Below are 19,455 nucleotides of genomic sequence, written 5' to 3' on the forward strand. Positions count from 1 at the left end.
ATTTTTCTGTTTGTGCAGAATGCTGTTTTGATGTTGTGTTTTTGGAGGATCTTGCTAATTTTGTCTGTAGTGCCTTTTATATATGGGAGGAGGGCTTTACCGTTTTCTTGTTCTCTGTCTTGGATTTTGGTTGGGGTTTCTTTTTGGATTAGGTGGGTAATCTTCTTTCTTTGGAATCCATTGGCTGTAAGTACGTTGGTGAGAGTGTGTAGTTCGGTTTTTTGGTGTTGTTCATCGGCTAAGCATTTTGTTCTGGAGATGAGTGTCTTGGCTACGGAATTGATCTGTGCTGGGTGGTGGTGTGAGAGTGCATGTAGATAGCGGTTAGTATGTGTTTTCTTCTGGTAGATGGTGTGTCCTAGGGAGCCATTGGATCTTTTGTATACCAAGACATCTAGGAAGGGAAGTTGATTGTTGGCTTCTGTTTCCATGGTGAATTGTATTTTGGGGTGTAGGCTGTTGAGGTATGTGAGGAAGTTGTTCAGTTTTTCTTTCCCGTGTGGCCAGATTATGAAGGTGTCATCTCACGTATCTGAGCCAGAGTTTGGGTTTGTGGTCGTATTTTCTAGAGCTTGTGTTTCCAAGTGTTCCATGTAGAGGTTTGCGATAACAGGTGAGAGGGGTGATCCCATGGGTGCTCCTTCTATTTGTTTGTATTTTTGTCCATTGTAGGTGAAGTAAGTATTGGATAGGCAGTGGTTGGTTAGATCTAGGATGTGCTTGGTGGGGTTGTATTTGTTTTGGATGGCTGTCAAGGCTTCTTTTATTGGCACTTGGGTGAAGAGGGATATGACATCGAAGCTTACTAGTAGGTCGCTAGGTTGTAAGTTTTGTTTCTTTATGATCTCGATGAACTGGAATGAGTTTCTTACGTGTGAGTTGATGGATTCTGCATAGGGTTGTAGTTGTTTGGCAAGAAATTTGGCCAGGTTTTGTAGAGGTGAGCCTATGGAGCTGACTATTGGTCTGAGTGGGGTTCCTTCTTTGTGTATTTTGGGGAGACCATAAAGCTTGGGGCATCTGGATGATTTTTCTCTGGGTATGATTCCTTGCTGGATTTCTTCACTGATGGGGAGGCTTTTATTTTGGATTTGGTAGTTTTTTCTAGGTAGGTGGTGGGGTCTGTCTTTAGGGGTTTGTATGTGGGGTCTTGGAGTAGGTTGGTTAACTTGGTTTGGTAGTCAGATGTGTTCATTACCACTGTCGTGTTGCCCTTGTCTGCTGGTAGGATTATTATGCTGGTGTCTTCTTTCAGGTTAAGTAGTGCAGTTTGTTCTTCTTTGGATAAGTTGCTTTTGGGTGGTTTGCTAGTGCAGAGGATGTTGGTGATTTCGAGTCTGATTTTGTTAGCATCATCAGGGTTGGTTTTGGTCAGGCTGGTTTCAACTCCGCATATGATGGTTTCTGTGGGGATGTGTTTGGGAGCGACAGCAAAGTTGAATCCTTTTGAAAGGATCTTGGTTTCAGCTTCAGTGAGGATCTTGTCTGAGATGTTGTGCACTGTTTGTTTCATGTGTGGCTGTGGGGGGAGGAGTTGGTTTCTGGCGTTGTTGTAGTTTCCTGAGTTTGTTGGTGTGTGTGTCTGTCTTGAGGATGGTCTGTGTTTCGGCTCTCCAGACAGCGAGTTGTTTGGATTTGTCCCAAAGTAGAGGGTGAATCTTGTTGCTGAGTCTGAGGTGGAGTGTGAGGAGATCTTTGTTGATTTGGTCTAGGAGAAACCTTTTTGTGTGAAGTTCATTTCTAATTAGGGCCAGTTCTGTTCTTTTAAGGATGCGTTTGGTGGCTGCTGTGTTGGTGTGGAATTTCAATTGGAAGCTTGTGGGAATTAAATTTTGATCTCGGCAGTTGCATAGGAATGCAAGGTCACATAAAATGGAGGCTCTTTGGACTTCAAGTTTTTCATAAGTCCTGGTCAGATGGTGGGTTTCCTCCCGTAGAGGTGCAATATTTGTTTTCTGAGGTTCTGCGGGTATTTATATGTGGATCTTTGGTTGTTCGGGTTTTCTCCCGCGTAAGATTTGAGGTATCTAGGCAACGTTTCGATGAAGTCTCATTCATCATCTTCAGGCTTCTGTCTCCGGCTCTGTGCTTCTCAGAGTAATGGAGATTGCAGCTGCTTCCTCCTTTTAACTGCCAGTGGGGTGGGACTTGATTGGGTGGGGGCTTGGCTGTGTTCTGATTGGGTGGGGTGTGTTCTCATTGGTAGGGGTTTGGCTGTGTTCTGATTGGTTGGGGGTTAGCCGTGTTCTGATTGGTTGGAGGCGTGTTCTGTTCAGGTGGGGGCTTGGTTGTGCTCAGGTTAGTCTTAGTTGCTGGGGATTTGAGCTGGAGAGTTGTGATCTGGCTGTTTGGCTTCTAGTTCGTGGTCCTGCTGCATCTTCATAATGGGTGTCAGTTTGCTTCATGTGTGGCTCAGAGGGGTTTGAAGTGGGTAGTGATGCAGCTGCAGTGCAGCTTCTGGTCCATGGTCGTTTCTCATTTTCTGAATGGGTGGGAGTCTGTTTTCTACATGGAAGTGTGGTGGTGGCATCTTGTGTTGCTCTTATGGGTGTGGGTCTGGTGTCCTTCTTCATGTTAGGTATTCGTCTGTTCATGAGGGCGGGTTTCCAAATGGCTGGAAGGCGGGAGGTGTCATCTCGTTTGTTCATGCTGTGTGGGCGTTTTTCTATCTCTATGGCTTCTCTGATTATTCTGCTGTTGAAGTGTTCGGTTTTGGCGATAATTCTGGTATTTTTAAAATCAATTTCATGTCCTGTGGCTTTGAGGTGTTGGACCAGGGAAGAGGTCGTTTCTTCTTTTTTGATTGAGTTCTTATGTTCTTCAATGCGTGCACTTATTCTTCTGTTAGTTTGTCCAATGTATGTGGTAGGGCAGGCAGTGCAGGGATTTCGTATACTCCTTGGTTTTCTAATTCGATTTTGTCTTTGGGGTTTCTTAGGATGGTGGATATTTTTCTGTTTGTGCAGAATGCTGTTTTGATGTTGTGTTTTTGGAGGATCTTGCTAATTTTGTCTGTAGTGCCTTTTATATATGGGAGGAGGGCTTTGCCGTTTTCTTGTTCTCTGTCTTGGATTTTGGTTGGGGTTTCTTTTTGGATTAGGTGGGTAATCATCTTTCTTTGGAATCCATTGGCTGTAAGTACGTTGGTGAGAGTGTGTAGTTCGGTTTTTTGGTGTTGTTCATCGGCCAAGCATTTTGTTCTGGAGATGAGTGTCTTGGCTACGGAATTGATCTGTGCTGGGTGGTGGTGTGAGAGTGCATGTAGATAGCGGTTAGTATGTGTTTTCTTCTGGTAGATGGTGTGTCCTAGGGAGCCATTGGATCTTTTGTATACCAAGACATCTAGGAAGGGAAGTTGATTGTTGGCTTCTGTTTCCATGGTGAATTGTATTTTGGGGTGTAGGCTGTTGAGGTATGTGAGGAAGTTGTTCAGTTTTTCTTTCCCGTGTGGCCAGATTATGAAGGTGTCATCTACGTATCTGAGCCAGAGTTTGGGTTTGTGGTCGTATTTTTCTAGAGCTTGTGTTTCCAAGTGTTCCATGTAGAGGTTTGCGATAACAGGTGAGAGGGGTGATCCCATGGGTGCTCCTTCTATTTGTTTGTATTTTTGTCCATTGTAGGTGAAGTAAGTATTGGATAGGCAGTGGTTGGTTAGATCTAGGATGTGCTTGGGGGGGTTGTATTTGTTTTGGATGGCTGTCAAGGCTTCTTTTATTGGCGCTTGGGTGAAGAGGGATATGACATCGAAGCTTACTAGTAGGTCGCTAGGTTGTAAGTTTTGTTTCTTTATGATCTCGATGAACTGGAATGAGTTTCTTAGGTGTGAGTTGATGGATTCTGCATAGGGTTGTAGTTGTTTGGCAAGAAATTTGGCCAGGTTTTGTAGAGGTGAGCCTATGGAGCTGACTATTGGTCTGAGTGGGGTTCCTTCTTTGTGTATTTTAAAAGGTACTTCTTTGTGTATTTTAAAAGGAGGAAGCAGCTGCAATCTCCATTACTCTGAGAAGCACAGAGCCGGAGACAGAAGCCTGAAGATGATGAATGAGACTTCATCGAAACGTTGCCTAGATACCTCAAATCTTACGCGGGAGAAAACCCGAACAACCAAAGATCCACATATAAATACCGCTGAGAACCTCAGAAAACAAATATATATCATAATATATATATGTTTTATATATATATATATGTTTTATATATATATATATATATATATATATATATATATATAAGAAAAAGTAACACTACGGCTGCTCCTGCTACTACTTTCCACGCTTTCCAAACGCGAGTCCCAGGAGAGAACAGACAGCAAACCGCGCTCAGGGGCATCCAAGCCCACCTAAAGCTAGGCCGCTGCTGATGGAGCCTTGCCCTGCCTTGGTGCCCCGTTTCCCAATTCGGCGGTCTTGCTCAGGTGGCACTTTAAAAGCCCTCCTCCTCGCGTACGCGCCCAACGAGCTGCTCACCACGACGGCGGCTCCCAGCACCCGAGCAACTTCCCAGCAACTTGCGGCTTGCTTTTTCCTCTCGGGCGCTCGGTACCTGAACACACTTGTAAGTGGATCATAAGCTTCCATAAGCTACGCAAGAAATAAGGTTTTTAAGTCTGGGAATGATCTAGATTATAGTGCTGCAAGAACAAACTTGAGGAGAGGTATTAAGCAAGCTAAGGCCGAATATAAGAGGAGAATTGAAGACTGCTTTCTCAGTAATAACACGAGGCAGGTTTGGCAGGGGGTTCAACAACTAACGAACTATAAAGTAAAAAAGGTCTCTTTGGATGGTAGTGCGGCGGTGGTTGAGGAGTTGAACAATTTTTTTGCTCGATTTGAGATCCATCAAACTGAAACAGTCCCTTTGCCATCATTTACTCAGCAGAGCCTCCCCTTCATTGTGAATGAGCAGGATGTGTGGCAGACAATGAAGGCGGTTAATTCCAGAAAGTCAGCTGGGCCCGACTCAATTCCTGGTCGTGTGGTAAAAGATTGTGCTGATCAGCTAGCTGGGGTGTGGACTGAAATTTTTAACCGATCCTTGACACAAAGTGTGGTTCCTGTGTGTCTCAAGGCTTCCACCATCGTTCCACTGCCTAAAAAGTTGCCCACAAATGGTCCTAGCGACTATAGGCCAGTGGCACTAACTTCTATCTTAATGAAGTGCTTTGAGAAGCTAGTTCGAAATTATATTATCTCCTGCCTTCCTGATTCCTTTGATGGGCTTCAGTTTGCTTACAAAGAAAATAGATCAACCAAGGATGCAATTATTACTGTGCTTCACATGGCCTTATCCCATTTGGAAACACCGGGGAATTATGTAAGAATGTTGTTTGCAGATTTTAGTTCTGCTTTCAATACCATCATACCGCACAGATAAATAGCCAAGCTCAAAGATCTAGATTTTCCAGATTCTATTTGTTTATGGATATTGGATTTTTTAACAAATCGTCCACAAAGAGTTAAACTTATATATTTCTACTTATTATTATATTTCTACTGTCAAGACACTTAGCATTGGTACTCCGCAAGGTTGTGTCCTTAGTCCACTACTGTTCTCCATTTATTCATCTGATTGCACAAATAAACATCCCAACAATAAGATAATAAAATTTGCAGACGATACTACGCTTGTAGGACTTATTTCTGGGGATGATGAGTCTGCATATCAGGATGAGGTATTACAGCTATCCCATTGGTGCAAAAATAATAATCTTCTATTTAACATTAAGAAGACCAAGGAAATTATAGTGGACTATAGGAAAAAAAGAGCAGACATTCAGCCACTGTATATAGAGGGAGTTCGTGTGGAACAGGTGGTTGAATGTAAGTATCTCGGGACCATCATTACAAATGACCTGACCTGGAGTGCAAACACCGCTGCTTTAATTAGGAAGGCACAACAATGGTTGTATTTACTAAGGATTCTTAGGAAACAACAACTGGCTGAGAGTCTATTGATTACCTTCTATCGGAGCTCAATTGAGAGTATATTATCCTACTGTCTCTGTGTATGGTTCTCGAGCTGCACAGTGGCAGAGAAAAAGGCAATTCAGAGGGTGATTAAGATGGCCCAAAACATCATTGGCTGCTCACTCCCCTCTTTGGAAGAACTGTATAGGAATAGATGTAAGAGGAAGATATTTAATATATTGAATGACTCCTCTCATCCGGGACATCAGCTCTTTGAACTATTACCATCGAGAAGGAGATTCAGGGTATTAAGAACAAGGACGACTAGATTTAAGAACAGTTTTTATCCAAGTGCAGTTTTGAGTTTGAATGCAGGGTCATAAGATTTTTGTGGTATTTAATGGCTGAGAGTAATGGGGTATTTACATTTTTAAATTGTATAGAGATTATTGTATGGTTTGTTGTGTTTAGTTTTATTTTTCTTTCAATGGTGTTGTCCAGTTTTACTTGTGGAAGAGCACCTCATTTCGTTGCACCCGCTTGCGAGTGTAATGACAAATAAATTCTTCTTCTTCTTCTTCTTCTTCTTCTTCTTCTTCTTCTTCTTCTTCTTCTTCTTCTTCTTCTTCTTCTTCTTCTTCTTCTTCTTCTTCTTCTTCTTCTTCTTCTTCTTCTTCTTCTTCTTCCTCTCCTCTTCCTCTTCCTCTTCCTCTTCCTCTTCTTCTTCTTCTTCTTCTTCTTCTTCTTCTTCTTCTTCTTCTTCTTCTAACAAACAGGAAGCAGCAGGTGAAGGTAGGCAGAATCACTTCCTATACCTGTACAATCAGCACAGCCCACCCCCCAAGGCTGTGTGCTATCTCCACTTCTCTTCTCCCTATATACCAATGACTGCATCTCAAACGATCCATCTGTTAAAATAGTGAAGTTTGCTGATGACACAACAGTGATTGGTCTCATTCGAGACAGTGATGAATCTGCATACAGACAGGAGGTTATACAACTTGCCTTGTGGTGTAACCGGAACAATCTGGAACTGAACACACTAAAAACTGTAGAAATGGTGGTAGACTTTAGAAGAAACCCTCCCATACTACCACCTCTTACAATACTAGACAACACAGTATCAACAGTAGAGACCTTCAAATTTCTAGGTTCTACTATATCACATGACCTAAAATGGACACCTAACATCAAAAACGTCATCAAAAAAGCACAACAAAGAATGTTCTTTCTGCGCCAACTCAGAAAGCTCAAACTGCCCAAAGAGCTGCTGATACAGTTCTACAGAGGAATTATTGAGTCTATCATCTGCACCTCTATAACTGTCTGGTTTGGTTCTGCAACCCAACAGGACAGACACAGACTTCAGAGGATAATTAGGACTGCAGAAAAAACAAATTATTACCCACCTGCCTTCAATCGAGGACCTGTATACTGCACGAGTCAAAAAAAGGGCTGTGAAAATATTTACAGATCCCTCACATCCTGGACATAAACTGTTTCAACTCCTTCCCTCAAAATGACGCTATAGAGCACTGCACAACAGAACAACTAGACACAAGAAGAGTTTTTTCCCGAAAGCCATCACTCTGCTAAACAAATAATTCCCTCAACACTGTTTAACTATTTACAAAGTGTACACTACTATTACTGTTAATCTTCTCATCATTCCTTATCACCCATCCCCTCCCACTTGTAATTGTAGGAGTGTAACTTTGTTGCTTGTATCCTTACGATTTATATTGACTGTTTCCTAGTATGATTTGATTGTTGATTGTACCCTATGACTATCATTAAGTATTGTACATTATGATTTTTAATTCTTAATGAATGTACCTTTTCTTTATGTATACTGAGAGTATTTACACCAAGACAAATTCCTTGTGTGTCCAATCACACTTGGCCAATAAAGTATTCTATTCTATTCTATTCTATTCTATTCTATTCTATTCTATTCTATTCTATTCTATTCTATTCTATTCTATTCTATTCTATTCTACTCTACTCTACTCTACTCTACTCTACTCTACTCTACTCTACTCTATTCTATTCTATAAGCCCTACCCCAAAATAAGCCATGGCCAGAACAGGAGGCAGCCCAATCATGTATCCCCTCACAAACACGGGCAGCAATCCCTGAGGCGTGATGGCTCCTTCTCTTCCCCAGTCACCTTATGGAGGCTTGGCCCCTTAATTGCAGCCCTGTGGATCAGCTGAGCCAGGAAGGACTGGGAGCTGCCTCTCCTTCTATCTCTCTGGGGGTGTTATCAGTGCATTTTTGCCAGCCCAGGCCCTGCCCATGGTGCCAGGCAACCTTGCAACCAAGGATCCCTCTCTTTTGCAACTCACCTTGTGTCTCTGAGCAGGCAACAGCCACGGTTTGTGATCTGCATCTCAAGCAAAATCAAACCATGATGAATGAGGCATCTTCAACAGGCAGCTCCGTGGCGGCCCTGCAGTGGGATTGATGGGGGGAGGAGGGAAGGAAGATTGCCCCTCCCTCCTTTGCACCCCCAAATCCCATCTTCCCTGGCCACCAAAGCCACTGAGGGAACATTTTTTGGGATGTGTGTGTGTGTGTGTGTGTGTGTGTGTGTGTGTGTGTGTGCAGAGCTGATGGGGTAATGAGCAGGGGGCGGGATCTAATTTAGTGAGTATGGTGGAGCAGGCAGGCAGAAATGCAGGCACCCCTCGGATCTTGTTGGCTGCCTTGTTCATTAGTTTCACTTTGCTTGAGATGGGGGAGAGGGAGAAATATTGGAAGTGCCTGCACAATGGGCAGATAGGATGAGGAAAACTCTTTCATGATGTGATCTGCGGATGGGGGCGGGGATTTTCCTTGTCTTCCTCCTTTCCTTGGGGATGATTTATGCAAGAACAAAGCAAACCCATTCTGTCTAACTGTATATCTACAGGCTGGCAGAAAGTGGATTGGGTGAGCTACAGCTTTGGCAGCCCAAAAGAAAATAAGACAGGATCTTATTTTGGGGAAAACACAGTAGGTAGGTAGGTGGGTAAGTAGGCAGATGGTTGATAGGTAAATAGGTAGATGATAGACAGGCAGATGTGGGTGGGTGGGTGGCGTGGAGTAGCAGAAAGGTCCAGAATAGTGCAAGCAGTAGTATTTTGGACAGAGTGAGGTAGAACAACTCTACAGCAACAATCAGAGATTAAATCCAATCTTTCAAACACAGGCATACACTTAATTAACTGATTCACAAAGAATAGCTTGTTTGAAATGCAGTGAAAACTGTGCACAGTGTTTTAAATGTGGTTACACTGTAGATTTTGAATGATTGATTCTCAGCATTATGTGGAACTCTAAAGGACTGACTCTCCAGGAGATGAACTTTTTAGCTATCCTGATATATGATTTTCACATTTTATTATCCAGTCTCTTTCCCAGGGATTATTGACATAGATTTCTTCTTTCACAGCAGTGGCATATGCTGTGCTCTCACAGAGCTATCCACATTAACTCCAATAATTCCATCTTATTTATGCGCCATCAGTGATACGGAATCAGTGATTTCCAAAATCAGGGGTTCATTTCCCAGCATGCATCTCTTTACACTAATCTAAACTGCATCATTTGCCATTGTATTTCCTAGCACATTGGATTTTGCAAAAGGTCAATGTGCAGCCTGTTGTTGATCTGTCCATCTATTACTGCACTTTCACTTCAGTTCAGTGAAGCCAGCATAGTCAGATAATATAAGGAATATGGCCCTAAGGGGGCATTCTGTTTCTAGAGATGAAGACAATCTGTTTGACTGTTCAGATGTTAGCAGGCATGTTCAATGTTTTTTGTAGTGAATGTACATAGTTGTGTGCTTATCTTGTTAAGCGTTTTTAAAGAAAAAAAAACTAGCGAAATTAGTTTTCCTAATGATGAGAATTATTACTGTGACATAAATTCATAGATTGAATCTTTCACAGTTTGTCTCCCCACCCCGCTTTTTTATCCGAACCTGGATAGTATAATCCTGGGAAGGTTAGATTATTTTCTCTTTCAAGCTATTTTATTAAGTTTTTAGAAAAATAGCAATGTCTTTCTCTCCTTCAATAGGACTATTCATTTATAATTCTTGTCTGTTTCCTGTTCTTTAAGGATTGATTGATCCCGATGATTGAAATCCTTTAGAAACCATTTATGCTCACTTCCTTGCTGAAAGTATACCCAGGTCTTGCTAAATGTGGGCAAGAGATGTTTAAGAATGTGTGATTTTGGGCTACTATCTAACAGATTAAGTGCTTATGTACATACAGCACATTATCTTCTCTGTTGCTTAGATCAGCCTACTCTGCTGGCAAAGGGTAGTGTATATTCATTTGATATGTTACATAAAGGTCACTATTAAGCCAATTTTGACAACATCAAAATAAAGAGATATCCAATGGCTGATCAGTCTTCATTCTCCTGCCTAAAATTCAGTACCTCGATTCTAAAACACACCTGATAGATCCAAAGTCATTGAAAGAAAATAGATCAACCAGTTTCCTGCCCTCACTTGTCTTGCTGGACTGTTCTCTTTTCTTCATTTCAAACCTATTGTTTCTCCTGTTAATCTTCCCTTAGTTTCTTCTTATTTTTTCTGGCTACTGATTGGGATTGTAGGAGTTAATAGTCCAGTATTTCTACAGGCCACAGTAAGGGCTATTGCCCACTTCCCCTAATTTTTGAATTGTTGTATGCAGAAATTAAGTTTTTTAAAAAGACTTTCTATCCCATCTTTATTATTTCCATAACTAAGATAGTCACCATTATATTTATACCCTTATATTCTTTCCTCAGAATTCTCCACAACAATTGTGTAAGGGGGGTTGACCTGAGAGAGTGACTGGCCCAATTCACCCAGTCTTTTTTATATCGACTAGAATTACCATATAGCCATCAATAGATTTAACCATCAAGACTAGCAGTTTTTCTTTACTGGTTTTTCTGTACACAGTCTTTACTGGTTCCAGGACCTATTTGGACTGTGAATTCCTTGTAAAAGACAATTAGATTGTATTTTGACACATATATATTAATTCTTGTTTATCTGATATCACTAAATCCTCTGTTTTGACATAAATGGGCAGCTAGTTACAAAAGTGAATCAATGATTGCTTAATTATTGCTTTTTCAGAGAAATACTATTTTAGATTTACTCCTGCCTTCAAACAAAACAAGTCAGAACATTTTTTCATTATGGATAACAGTTTGGATCAAATTGGGATATTAAGATATGGTTCTGAAGTTGGATCAAATGCTAGTTTTGGCGCTTAAAGGTCCCTTGAGATCTCTTGGATTACATCTTTCATCATCCTCAACCTATGTTCCCATGTTGATTGCGGGTTTTTCTACCCACCCGTCCATTTGTATGGGGTCACTTGCACTCTATTTCTGAAAGGTTGCGATCTAAGGTAATCTTTCTGAAAGGTTGCAGTCTTAATCTTTGGCAGGAGTAATATGCTTGTATATACTGATGTGTGTGATTTGTAGCAAAATAGCCTTATATCTTAACAACATAATTCTTGGAGAAAGAGTATAGTGTTGCTGTCTTGGACTGATTCTCCAATGGTTTGAGATAGCATAGCTTTTATAAAGAGCCAGGAGATCAAAACGGATAATTTCCTTTTTAATTTCTTTTTTTACTAATGTTCCATTTTTCTCCTAGCCTTTTATTTTGTCGGATCTGTATGCACATACATGGCTGCTTGCCTGCCTCTCCTTTTAATTGCTCCAAAGCATAACAACTTTCTGTCCAATTCCCAGCCAAAAAATGTTCCCTGGTAAACTGTTTCAATCTCCTTGCCCTCTGCAACTATTCAGGAACCCTACAGTGATTACCCAGTTGCCCTCAGGGAGAAGAGTCAGCTGGAGTAATAGGCCAGCCTGACAGATGGAGCTCACTCAGAGACCCACCCACCCCTCCAGAAGGGGTGAAGAGGATCCCTTTGGAGTTGTAGAATGAAACACAAGCTCCTGCTTTTACTGCTCTAATGCTGATGATTGGAGTGGATAAGGAGGGTTAGTGGAGAAAATTGCTGAGGATCCTCTTTAGGGGATTTCTCTTTCTCTGGAGATAACAAAAGCAGGAAAGGGTAATCAGTGTCAAATGCTCAGGTATGCATTTTGTATATGGTTGTAACTTTAATTTGCATGTATTTTTATTTCTGCAGCTGTTTGAAATGATGGAAGTTTCCTTGGTGAGGGTTAATAAGAGTTAATACTATTTGAGATGTACTGATTTGCACATGCAGTTCTTCAGTTCTGCTCTCTGTTTGGGCTGTTTTTAATACTGTACTTTAATGTTTTGTTGATGTTTGTATATGTGTGTATGTATATGTTCTCATTACAGAGTTTTTCACTGAGCCACTTGTACTTCTTCTGCAAATTGAAAGAAGAATAGTTCAAAAGTCTGGATTGGGATTTTTGGTTTTCTGTGGTCAAATTTTATTCAATAGGTAGAGATTATTGTTGATTCACAACTATAGTGCTCCAAAGATGTTGATCAATCCTGTTACCCCCAGTTAATACAGCTTCATGGAAAGTAATAGGAGTTGTAGTCTAATTCATCTGGAAGGTATCCAATGGCTTTTAAGCTGATGTGACATCCAACCCTGTGAGGCCTTGGGGCAAATTTAGTGAATAGGAAACAGACTTAAATGTTGCCATATTTTGATCCAATCTCAAAATTCCATAGAGCTCAAATTTTGTGCTTGATTAAAGTGATGAAGCGAATCACACATCTATCATGGAGATAGTTAATGCTTATTGTTAGAAGTCCAGTTCATGAAATTTTAAATGTATACAATTTACCTTTTTAGATTTCTCTGTTATCATTGTTATGTATACTTTTGACAGAGTTTCATTATGGATATTCAATTATTCTTAAAGCTAATGGACTTGCAGGCCAAACCCAATGATGATAATTAGAAATAAAGCTACAGCATCCAATACAAAGAGTCTTGTAATTTCTGACTCACAATTGGGCCCAAAATTTCCATTACTAAGCAAGGCAATTGTTAAGTGAGTCTCACCTAAAACTTTTCGTCACATTTGTTAAACAAATCTCTCCAATTATTAAGTGGATCTTGTGGTTGTTAAGCAGTTTTCCCTACTGACTTCGTTTATCAGAAGCCAGTTACAAGGTTGCAAATGACAAATGACTCAGGAACTCAGCAATTGTATACATGCTGGTTGTCTAGTGCCGGAATTTTGAGCATGTAAGGGTGCTTCCACTGTCATAAGTGCAAGAACAGTTTTTCCATTTTTTTCAATGCCATTGTAACAGTCCTAAATTAATGATTATTTTTTGAGGGCTATCTTGTAATGTAATTCATGATAATAAATCAGCTTCAAACCATACTGTCAGTGTTCCAGCTGACAAACCCAACCAAGTTGAGACGATCCAATCTCTGAATGCAAAATTTGTTGAGTACATCAATTTGGCACTGATGAGGATAAAACCAGATCTGGCTAATTCCTGCACAAACCCACATAAAGTACAGAATTCTCTCTCCCCCTATTAGAGCAGGTCACATTGTCCAATTGAGTGTCATTGTATTGTTATGAGAAAAAGGTTTTGGGAAATACTTGCCAACTGTCCTTAGCTCTCATGGATTGACTTCTTGATATCTAGAAGCCTACATTCCATCTCATCCTTCCCTCCTACCTGGTTCATTGGCAAGCTGAGAAATGATAATAGCTACAACAGCACAAGCATGCTTCAAACTTGATAGGTGGACAGCCCTAAATTATTGGAGATATCTGGAAAATAGTAAACATACATTGTTACTATTTATATTTAATACCTCCCTGGTGGGGCCCTGGCTTGTGAGGGTATTTTGCATGGAACTGTAAGAGATCTGATCTAATATCAATGTTCCAACTGATGAACCCAACCAGAGCAAGCATGGTTGAGACAATCCAATCTCTGAATACAAAACTTTATTGAAAACATCATTTCAGCATTGATGAGAGCAAAACCAGATGTAGCTAATTCCTGTGTAAACCTATATAATTAAAAGTATAGAATTCTCCATTTCCCTATTAGTACAGTTAGTAAAGTTTTTAATTTTGGCAAAGTGTCCTTGGCTCTCATGGATATTCTTCTTGATGTCTGGAGCCTACATTCCATCTCACCCTTCCAGGGGTGGGTTTCAAAAAATTTAGCAACCAGTTCTCTGCCTGGTTGCTGGGTGGGCCTGGCCTAGTCGGCCTCTTGAACTATCCTGGCTTGGGAGAGAAAACAGGCTGCAGGGGTGAGGCATTTTTGCCCTCCCCTGGCGCTGGAGGCTTACCTTAAGCCTCTGGGAAAATGGCCTCCCTGGGTTCCAGAGGCTTTCTGGAAGCCAGAAATGTTCCTGGCATTTTAGAGCCTCTGGAAGGTCCATTTTTTGCCCTCCCCAAGCTTTTGCGCAGACTCTGCACTTACCTGGAATCCAAAATGTGCCGCGTGGGGACTCCTGGGAGGGGGAGGGGGGGTGGACGGAGTAAGCCAGGGCTGGGATTTGCCAGTTCACCAAACCAGCCATAAAATTAACAACCAGTTTGCCTGAACCAGGGAGAACCGGTAGCAGACCATCCTGGCACCCTCCCCTTCCCCCGGCTCATTTGCATGCTGAGAAGCAATAATTGTTGCAACAGCATAAGATATCTGGAGATTTAACACACAAATTTTATTTAAAACAAAACGGAGAAATTTTGCCTTTGGCGCTACATATATGGGAGACAGTTATTACCTAAAACAGTGTTTGGAAACATGGAAAGGTTTGAGAATTGTGGACTTCAATTCCCTTGAGGAGTTCTGAGTGTTGAAACACCTTAAAGTTGCCACAGTTAAGAAACATTGCCCTAATATGTAGAAAAACCCTTTGAACTCCTTTCTAGAGAAGTGGAGTGTGTTTGTTTAAATATGAGCTAAGATCAGGTTTAGCATAAAATCCAAATGGATTCTTATTGGCTGGAATCAATGCAGTCTGGTTAATTAATTAACAGTTAAATTTATTTGGGCATAGTTAGGAAAACACAGTTTTATCAATTTATTGTATTTTTTGCACTATAAGAATGCACTATATAAAAATGGGTGGAAATGTCTGCATGTTAGAGAGCTAATATTGCAGCAGGGGAGGGGGTTGGTGTGGCCATTCGCTGCTGCTGCCTGTCACCACTGCCACCATTCACTGCCGCCAGGGAACGCTGGAGCCTTTGCTGCTGAGCAGCTGATCTGTGGTTGGATCGGCCTCCCGGAATACTGCCGATCAGCTGATCTAGGCAGTGGGAATTGCTTCCACCGCACCAATCACTGCCGCTGTTTGTCACTACCAAATGGCAGCAGCGATAGGCGGTTTTGGCTGTAGGTGGCAATCCCCACTGCCTAGAACAGCTGATTCGTGGTATTCTGGGAGGCCGATCCAACTGCCAATCGGCAGCGAGACTACAATGTTCCCCAGTGGCAGCAGCTCAGCTCAGTTGACCAATGGTGAGTGCAATAGAGCAGAGCCCTGACGAGCCATGTGCTGGGGCTGTGATAACATGCTGAAGCTGACCAGGCTGTTTGCTGTTTGCTGCAAGGATGCTAGCCAGATAAATACCAGTTTGATGCTGGGAGGCAGAGGCAGATTTTTTCCCCTTGTTTTCCTCCTCTAAAGCTAATGTGCGTCTTATAGTCTGAAGCGCTTTATAATGCGAAAAATACAGTACTTATGGAAATGAGATTATAGCTTATTTTAGTAGTTTTACTGTATACCTGTCAGATAGTTTAATCGACTTTACTTTGATTTTATAGTTGATATTTTTCATTGAGATAATTGTGTAAACTGCCACTTTCTCTTCACTTTTTAAAAATAATCAGCACATTGACACTTACAGCTTGTCACCAGAAGTTATCTAGACAGGACTTAAGAGAGAAGCAAAAACATGTTGCAATTGTCTTATCTGTGAATAAATATTGATACTTTGGAAAATAAAGAAACACTGTGGCACTTGATACTTCCCTTTTGTTAATTACATTGTCAAAAAACAAACCCCTAATGTAAATTACATGCTGACTTGCCAGCTTTTACAAACTTTCATGGTCTAGGCCAGCCATTTTCTTAATTCATTCATTGTAGTTCTAAGTCATGGTGTATAATTTAGGTTTATATGTCATGTGCTCCTTTCTACATGTTCAATAAATCATGATTGCAACAAACCATGAGTTAGTACATTATGTCCAGCCAGCCAGTTAGTTGCCACACTTCCCACTGAACTCAGTGGATTCTCTTCCTTATTAAGGTGGTCCATTGGTATCAATCAGATGAAGGAACCAGAATTCCCTAGCCAGCCTGCTTGCTGGGGAATTATGGGAACTGAATCCATTTTTTCCTATCCAGCTTATCTTTAGCTGACTATTTTAAAAGACTCATAATTTGAAAACAAAGGAGACTTAATTTCCTACCTGGATCCATCAGGTTCTTCTGCAGTAGATTATCTGCAGTTTTTTGGCACTAATGTGATGGATGCAGGGTTAGAGTTGTAAAATGTTTCTATTGGGCTAGCATATCCATTACGCAATAATTCTATACATATATAAATGCTCATATTTCCCATTGAAACTCAAAGATTCTCATTTCTTCTCTGCTAGTTTTTTTGCTGCAAGAAATAAGATACAAAAATAAAAACAAATTACATAGCCAGTTTTGAGCATAATAAAATAAAGTTGATGTGGCTATAAGTATGCTTTCTTTCATCAAAGTTTCCATGAGTGAAGTTTTATATGAGCACTTTAAGAGCATAAATTGTTTGCTCGTATGTAGCCTCTATTTATCAATCTGTAACGTAACATGTATTTTTGTTTAGAGAGCAGGTCTAAAATTAGAGTGAATCTGTTTGCAGCAGCTGTTTCAAAGAATATTTTTAAACATTATCTGCAGTCCTTCTTGCACAAAAACTGAAAAATGTATTAAGAGTGGAGAGGGCAAGATGGAGATTAGCCATTATTCCTATACAACAACATAATGAATTATAGAGGACTGTTATAACTATAACTGTTTTTGCTCTTACTTTATTTTTTTAGGTCTCTGCTCCATTATGATAAAGAAGACTGAGAATGCATCCCTCTTCCTTAGTGTTTACCACCTCCCCACTTGCTAGGACCTGGGTCCAGAATGAACATAGCAGCAGTGTTTAACGCCTTGCTAGTGTGTGTCGTTGCTGCTGTACTATGGAAGTATATAAAACTGCATGATTATGTCTTTGTGCTGGAAGAGGAGCTAGTCCTCATGCGCCAGTCTCAGGAAAACTCTCAGGTCAGCATTGATTATCATGCTGCACTTCAAGCTCTAGTAGAAGATGGCACCAAAATGGTGTGCACTGGCAGGATACATACTGACCGTATATGCCGTTTTGAGTCTCTTTGTTATTCCACCGAAGCTGAGGAATTTGTTTTCTTCCATAGCAGTTCTTCTGTCATGCTTCCAAACTTGGGCTCCAGAAGATTTCAACCTGCCCTGCTTGATCTCTCCTCAGTGGAGGACCATAATACCCAATACTTCAATTTTGTAGAACTACCTGCTGAGGCTTTGAAGTTTATGCCAAAGCCTGTTTTTGTTCCTGATGTAGCACTGATTATGAATAGGTTCAATCCAGATAATTTGATGCACATTTTCCATGATGATCTCCTTCCAATTTTTTATACAATGCAGCAGTTCCCAGATTTGGACTTGGAGACGAGATTGTTCTTCATGGAAGGTTGGGGTGAAGGACTACATTTTGAGCTATACAAATTGCTTAGCAGCAAGCAACCACTCCTAAGAGAGCAGCTTAAAACACTTGGGCGGCTCCTGTGCTTCACGAAGTCTTATGTGGGTCTATCTAAAATCACAACCTGGTATCAATATGGTTTTGTTCAGCCCCAGGGGCCAAAAGCCAACATCCTGGTCTCTGGCAATGAGATCCGACAGTTCAAAACATTCATGATGAAGAAGCTAAATGTGAGCTTGGAAGCAATACCTGGTGAGGAATATATAATAGTATTCAGTCGAACAATCAATAGACTAATCCTAAATGAGGCAGAGGTAATTTTGGCACTTGCCCAAGAATTTCAGATGAAAACCATTACCATTTCCATAGAAGACCATACATTTTCAGAAATAATACGCTTGATTAGCAATGCATCCATGCTTGTCAGTATGCATGGAGCTCAACTTGTGATGTCTCTCTTCCTGCCAAGAGGAGCCACTGTTGTAGAACTCTTCCCTTTTGCTATAAATCCTGAACACTATACACCTTACAAGACATTATCTACCCTTCCTGGCATGGATCTTCAGTACATTTCATGGCAAAACACTGAAGAGGAGAATACTGTGACTTATCCAGACAGACCCTGGGATCAAGGAGGAATTGCCCATTTAAACAAAGCAGAACAGGATCGCATTATAAAGAGCAATGAGGTTTCCCGGCACCTGTGTTGCCACAACCCAGAATGGCTTTTCCGTATCTATCAGGACACCAAAATTAATGTTGCTTCCCTTATCCAGATGATCAGGCAAACAGTAAAAACCAAACCAGGACCTAAGAAGAAAAAATGGACCAATGGCCTCTATCCAGGCAAAGTTAGAGATACTAAATGCCAAGCCTCTATCCAAGGTACTAGTGAAGCTAAGCTCTCTGTATCTTGGCAGATCCCTTGGAACCTGAAATACTTGAAGGTCAGAGAAGTAAAGTACGAAGTTTGGATTCAGGAGCAAGGAGAAAATACGTACATTCCTTACATTTTGTCCCACCAAAACCATACATTTTCAGACAACATTAAGCCATTCACAAACTATCTGGTGTGGATCCGATGCATTTTCAACAAAAATCTCCTTGGGCCCTTTGCAGATATGTTAGTTTGCAGCACATAATCGTTCTCTAGCTACTAGCTTCAAACAAGGCAAACCCAATCTTAGTATCCTATCATTTAAGAAGATGGATAAGAACTTGCAGACCATGATAGTGCCTACGTGCTTACTTTATTGCATTCTGAATGTCTTCTCTGTTCTGTGTAACATTACATCCAGTTGATAGATAAACTCTCTTAGTTATTTAAAGAGGCAAAAGGCATGAAGCTACAAATCAGAGTGGAATAATTGTTTTATCTTGACTGTTCTAGGAACTTTTCTGTCTCTCTTTTGTGTGATAAATCTTTTAAATCTAGCTTTATACTGGAATTTGGTTATGTCACTGGATGTAGAATTTTTAACTTATTTCTTGTTTGTTTCCTCAAAGGTCTGTATTTCAGAGCAGAAATTTGGTGCCAGAATATTTATTAAATTGTTGAAAACCTATTTGTCATTGCCTCCATTGACAATCCAAAAAGAAATCCTTAGACTCCATTAAAATAGAGAAAAGTACTTTTACTGGATTTGAAGTGATAGCAACAAAAGGAAAGCAAGATCTGAGGCAAATAGGCATGAAAATTACGTATTGAAAGTTATCCCAAGTTCCCTCCCACAGGAGTCCAGACTGGTCATCCAATCTCAGGTGTGTATAGTGTCATGTGGGGTACATCTTCAGGTGGTTTCTCACACATCTGGT

At 40.8% G+C, this 19,455-nt stretch overlaps 1 protein-coding gene across 12 annotated transcripts in view; it reads left to right on the forward strand.

Annotated features, from left to right (window-relative positions):
• The window catches only part of POMGNT2 (protein O-linked mannose N-acetylglucosaminyltransferase 2 (beta 1,4-)), a 107,299-nt gene that overhangs the window by 14,293 nt on the left and 73,551 nt on the right, over nt 1-19,455 (forward strand). For 9 of the 12 annotated variants that reach the window (XM_087915531.1, XM_087915527.1, XM_087915529.1 and 6 more), the window contains one exon: nt 16,955-19,205. The exons of 2 other annotated variants lie outside the window; for them this stretch is intronic. In XM_087915531.1, coding sequence (XP_087771657.1) covers nt 17,046-18,782 — 1,737 coding nt within the window. In that variant the 5' untranslated portion in view covers nt 16,955-17,045 and the 3' untranslated portion in view covers nt 18,783-19,205. Of the gene's footprint in view, nt 1-8,821; nt 8,914-16,954; nt 19,206-19,455 lie in introns of those variants that run through there. One more of the 12 variants, XR_015739951.1, reaches the window with a different exon arrangement.

Source organism: Pseudonaja textilis, chromosome Z (assembly GCF_049901715.1).
Source record: "Pseudonaja textilis isolate UNSWEBS1 chromosome Z, rPseTex1.2, whole genome shotgun sequence".
Classification (NCBI taxonomy): Eukaryota; Metazoa; Chordata; class Lepidosauria; order Squamata; family Elapidae; genus Pseudonaja; species Pseudonaja textilis.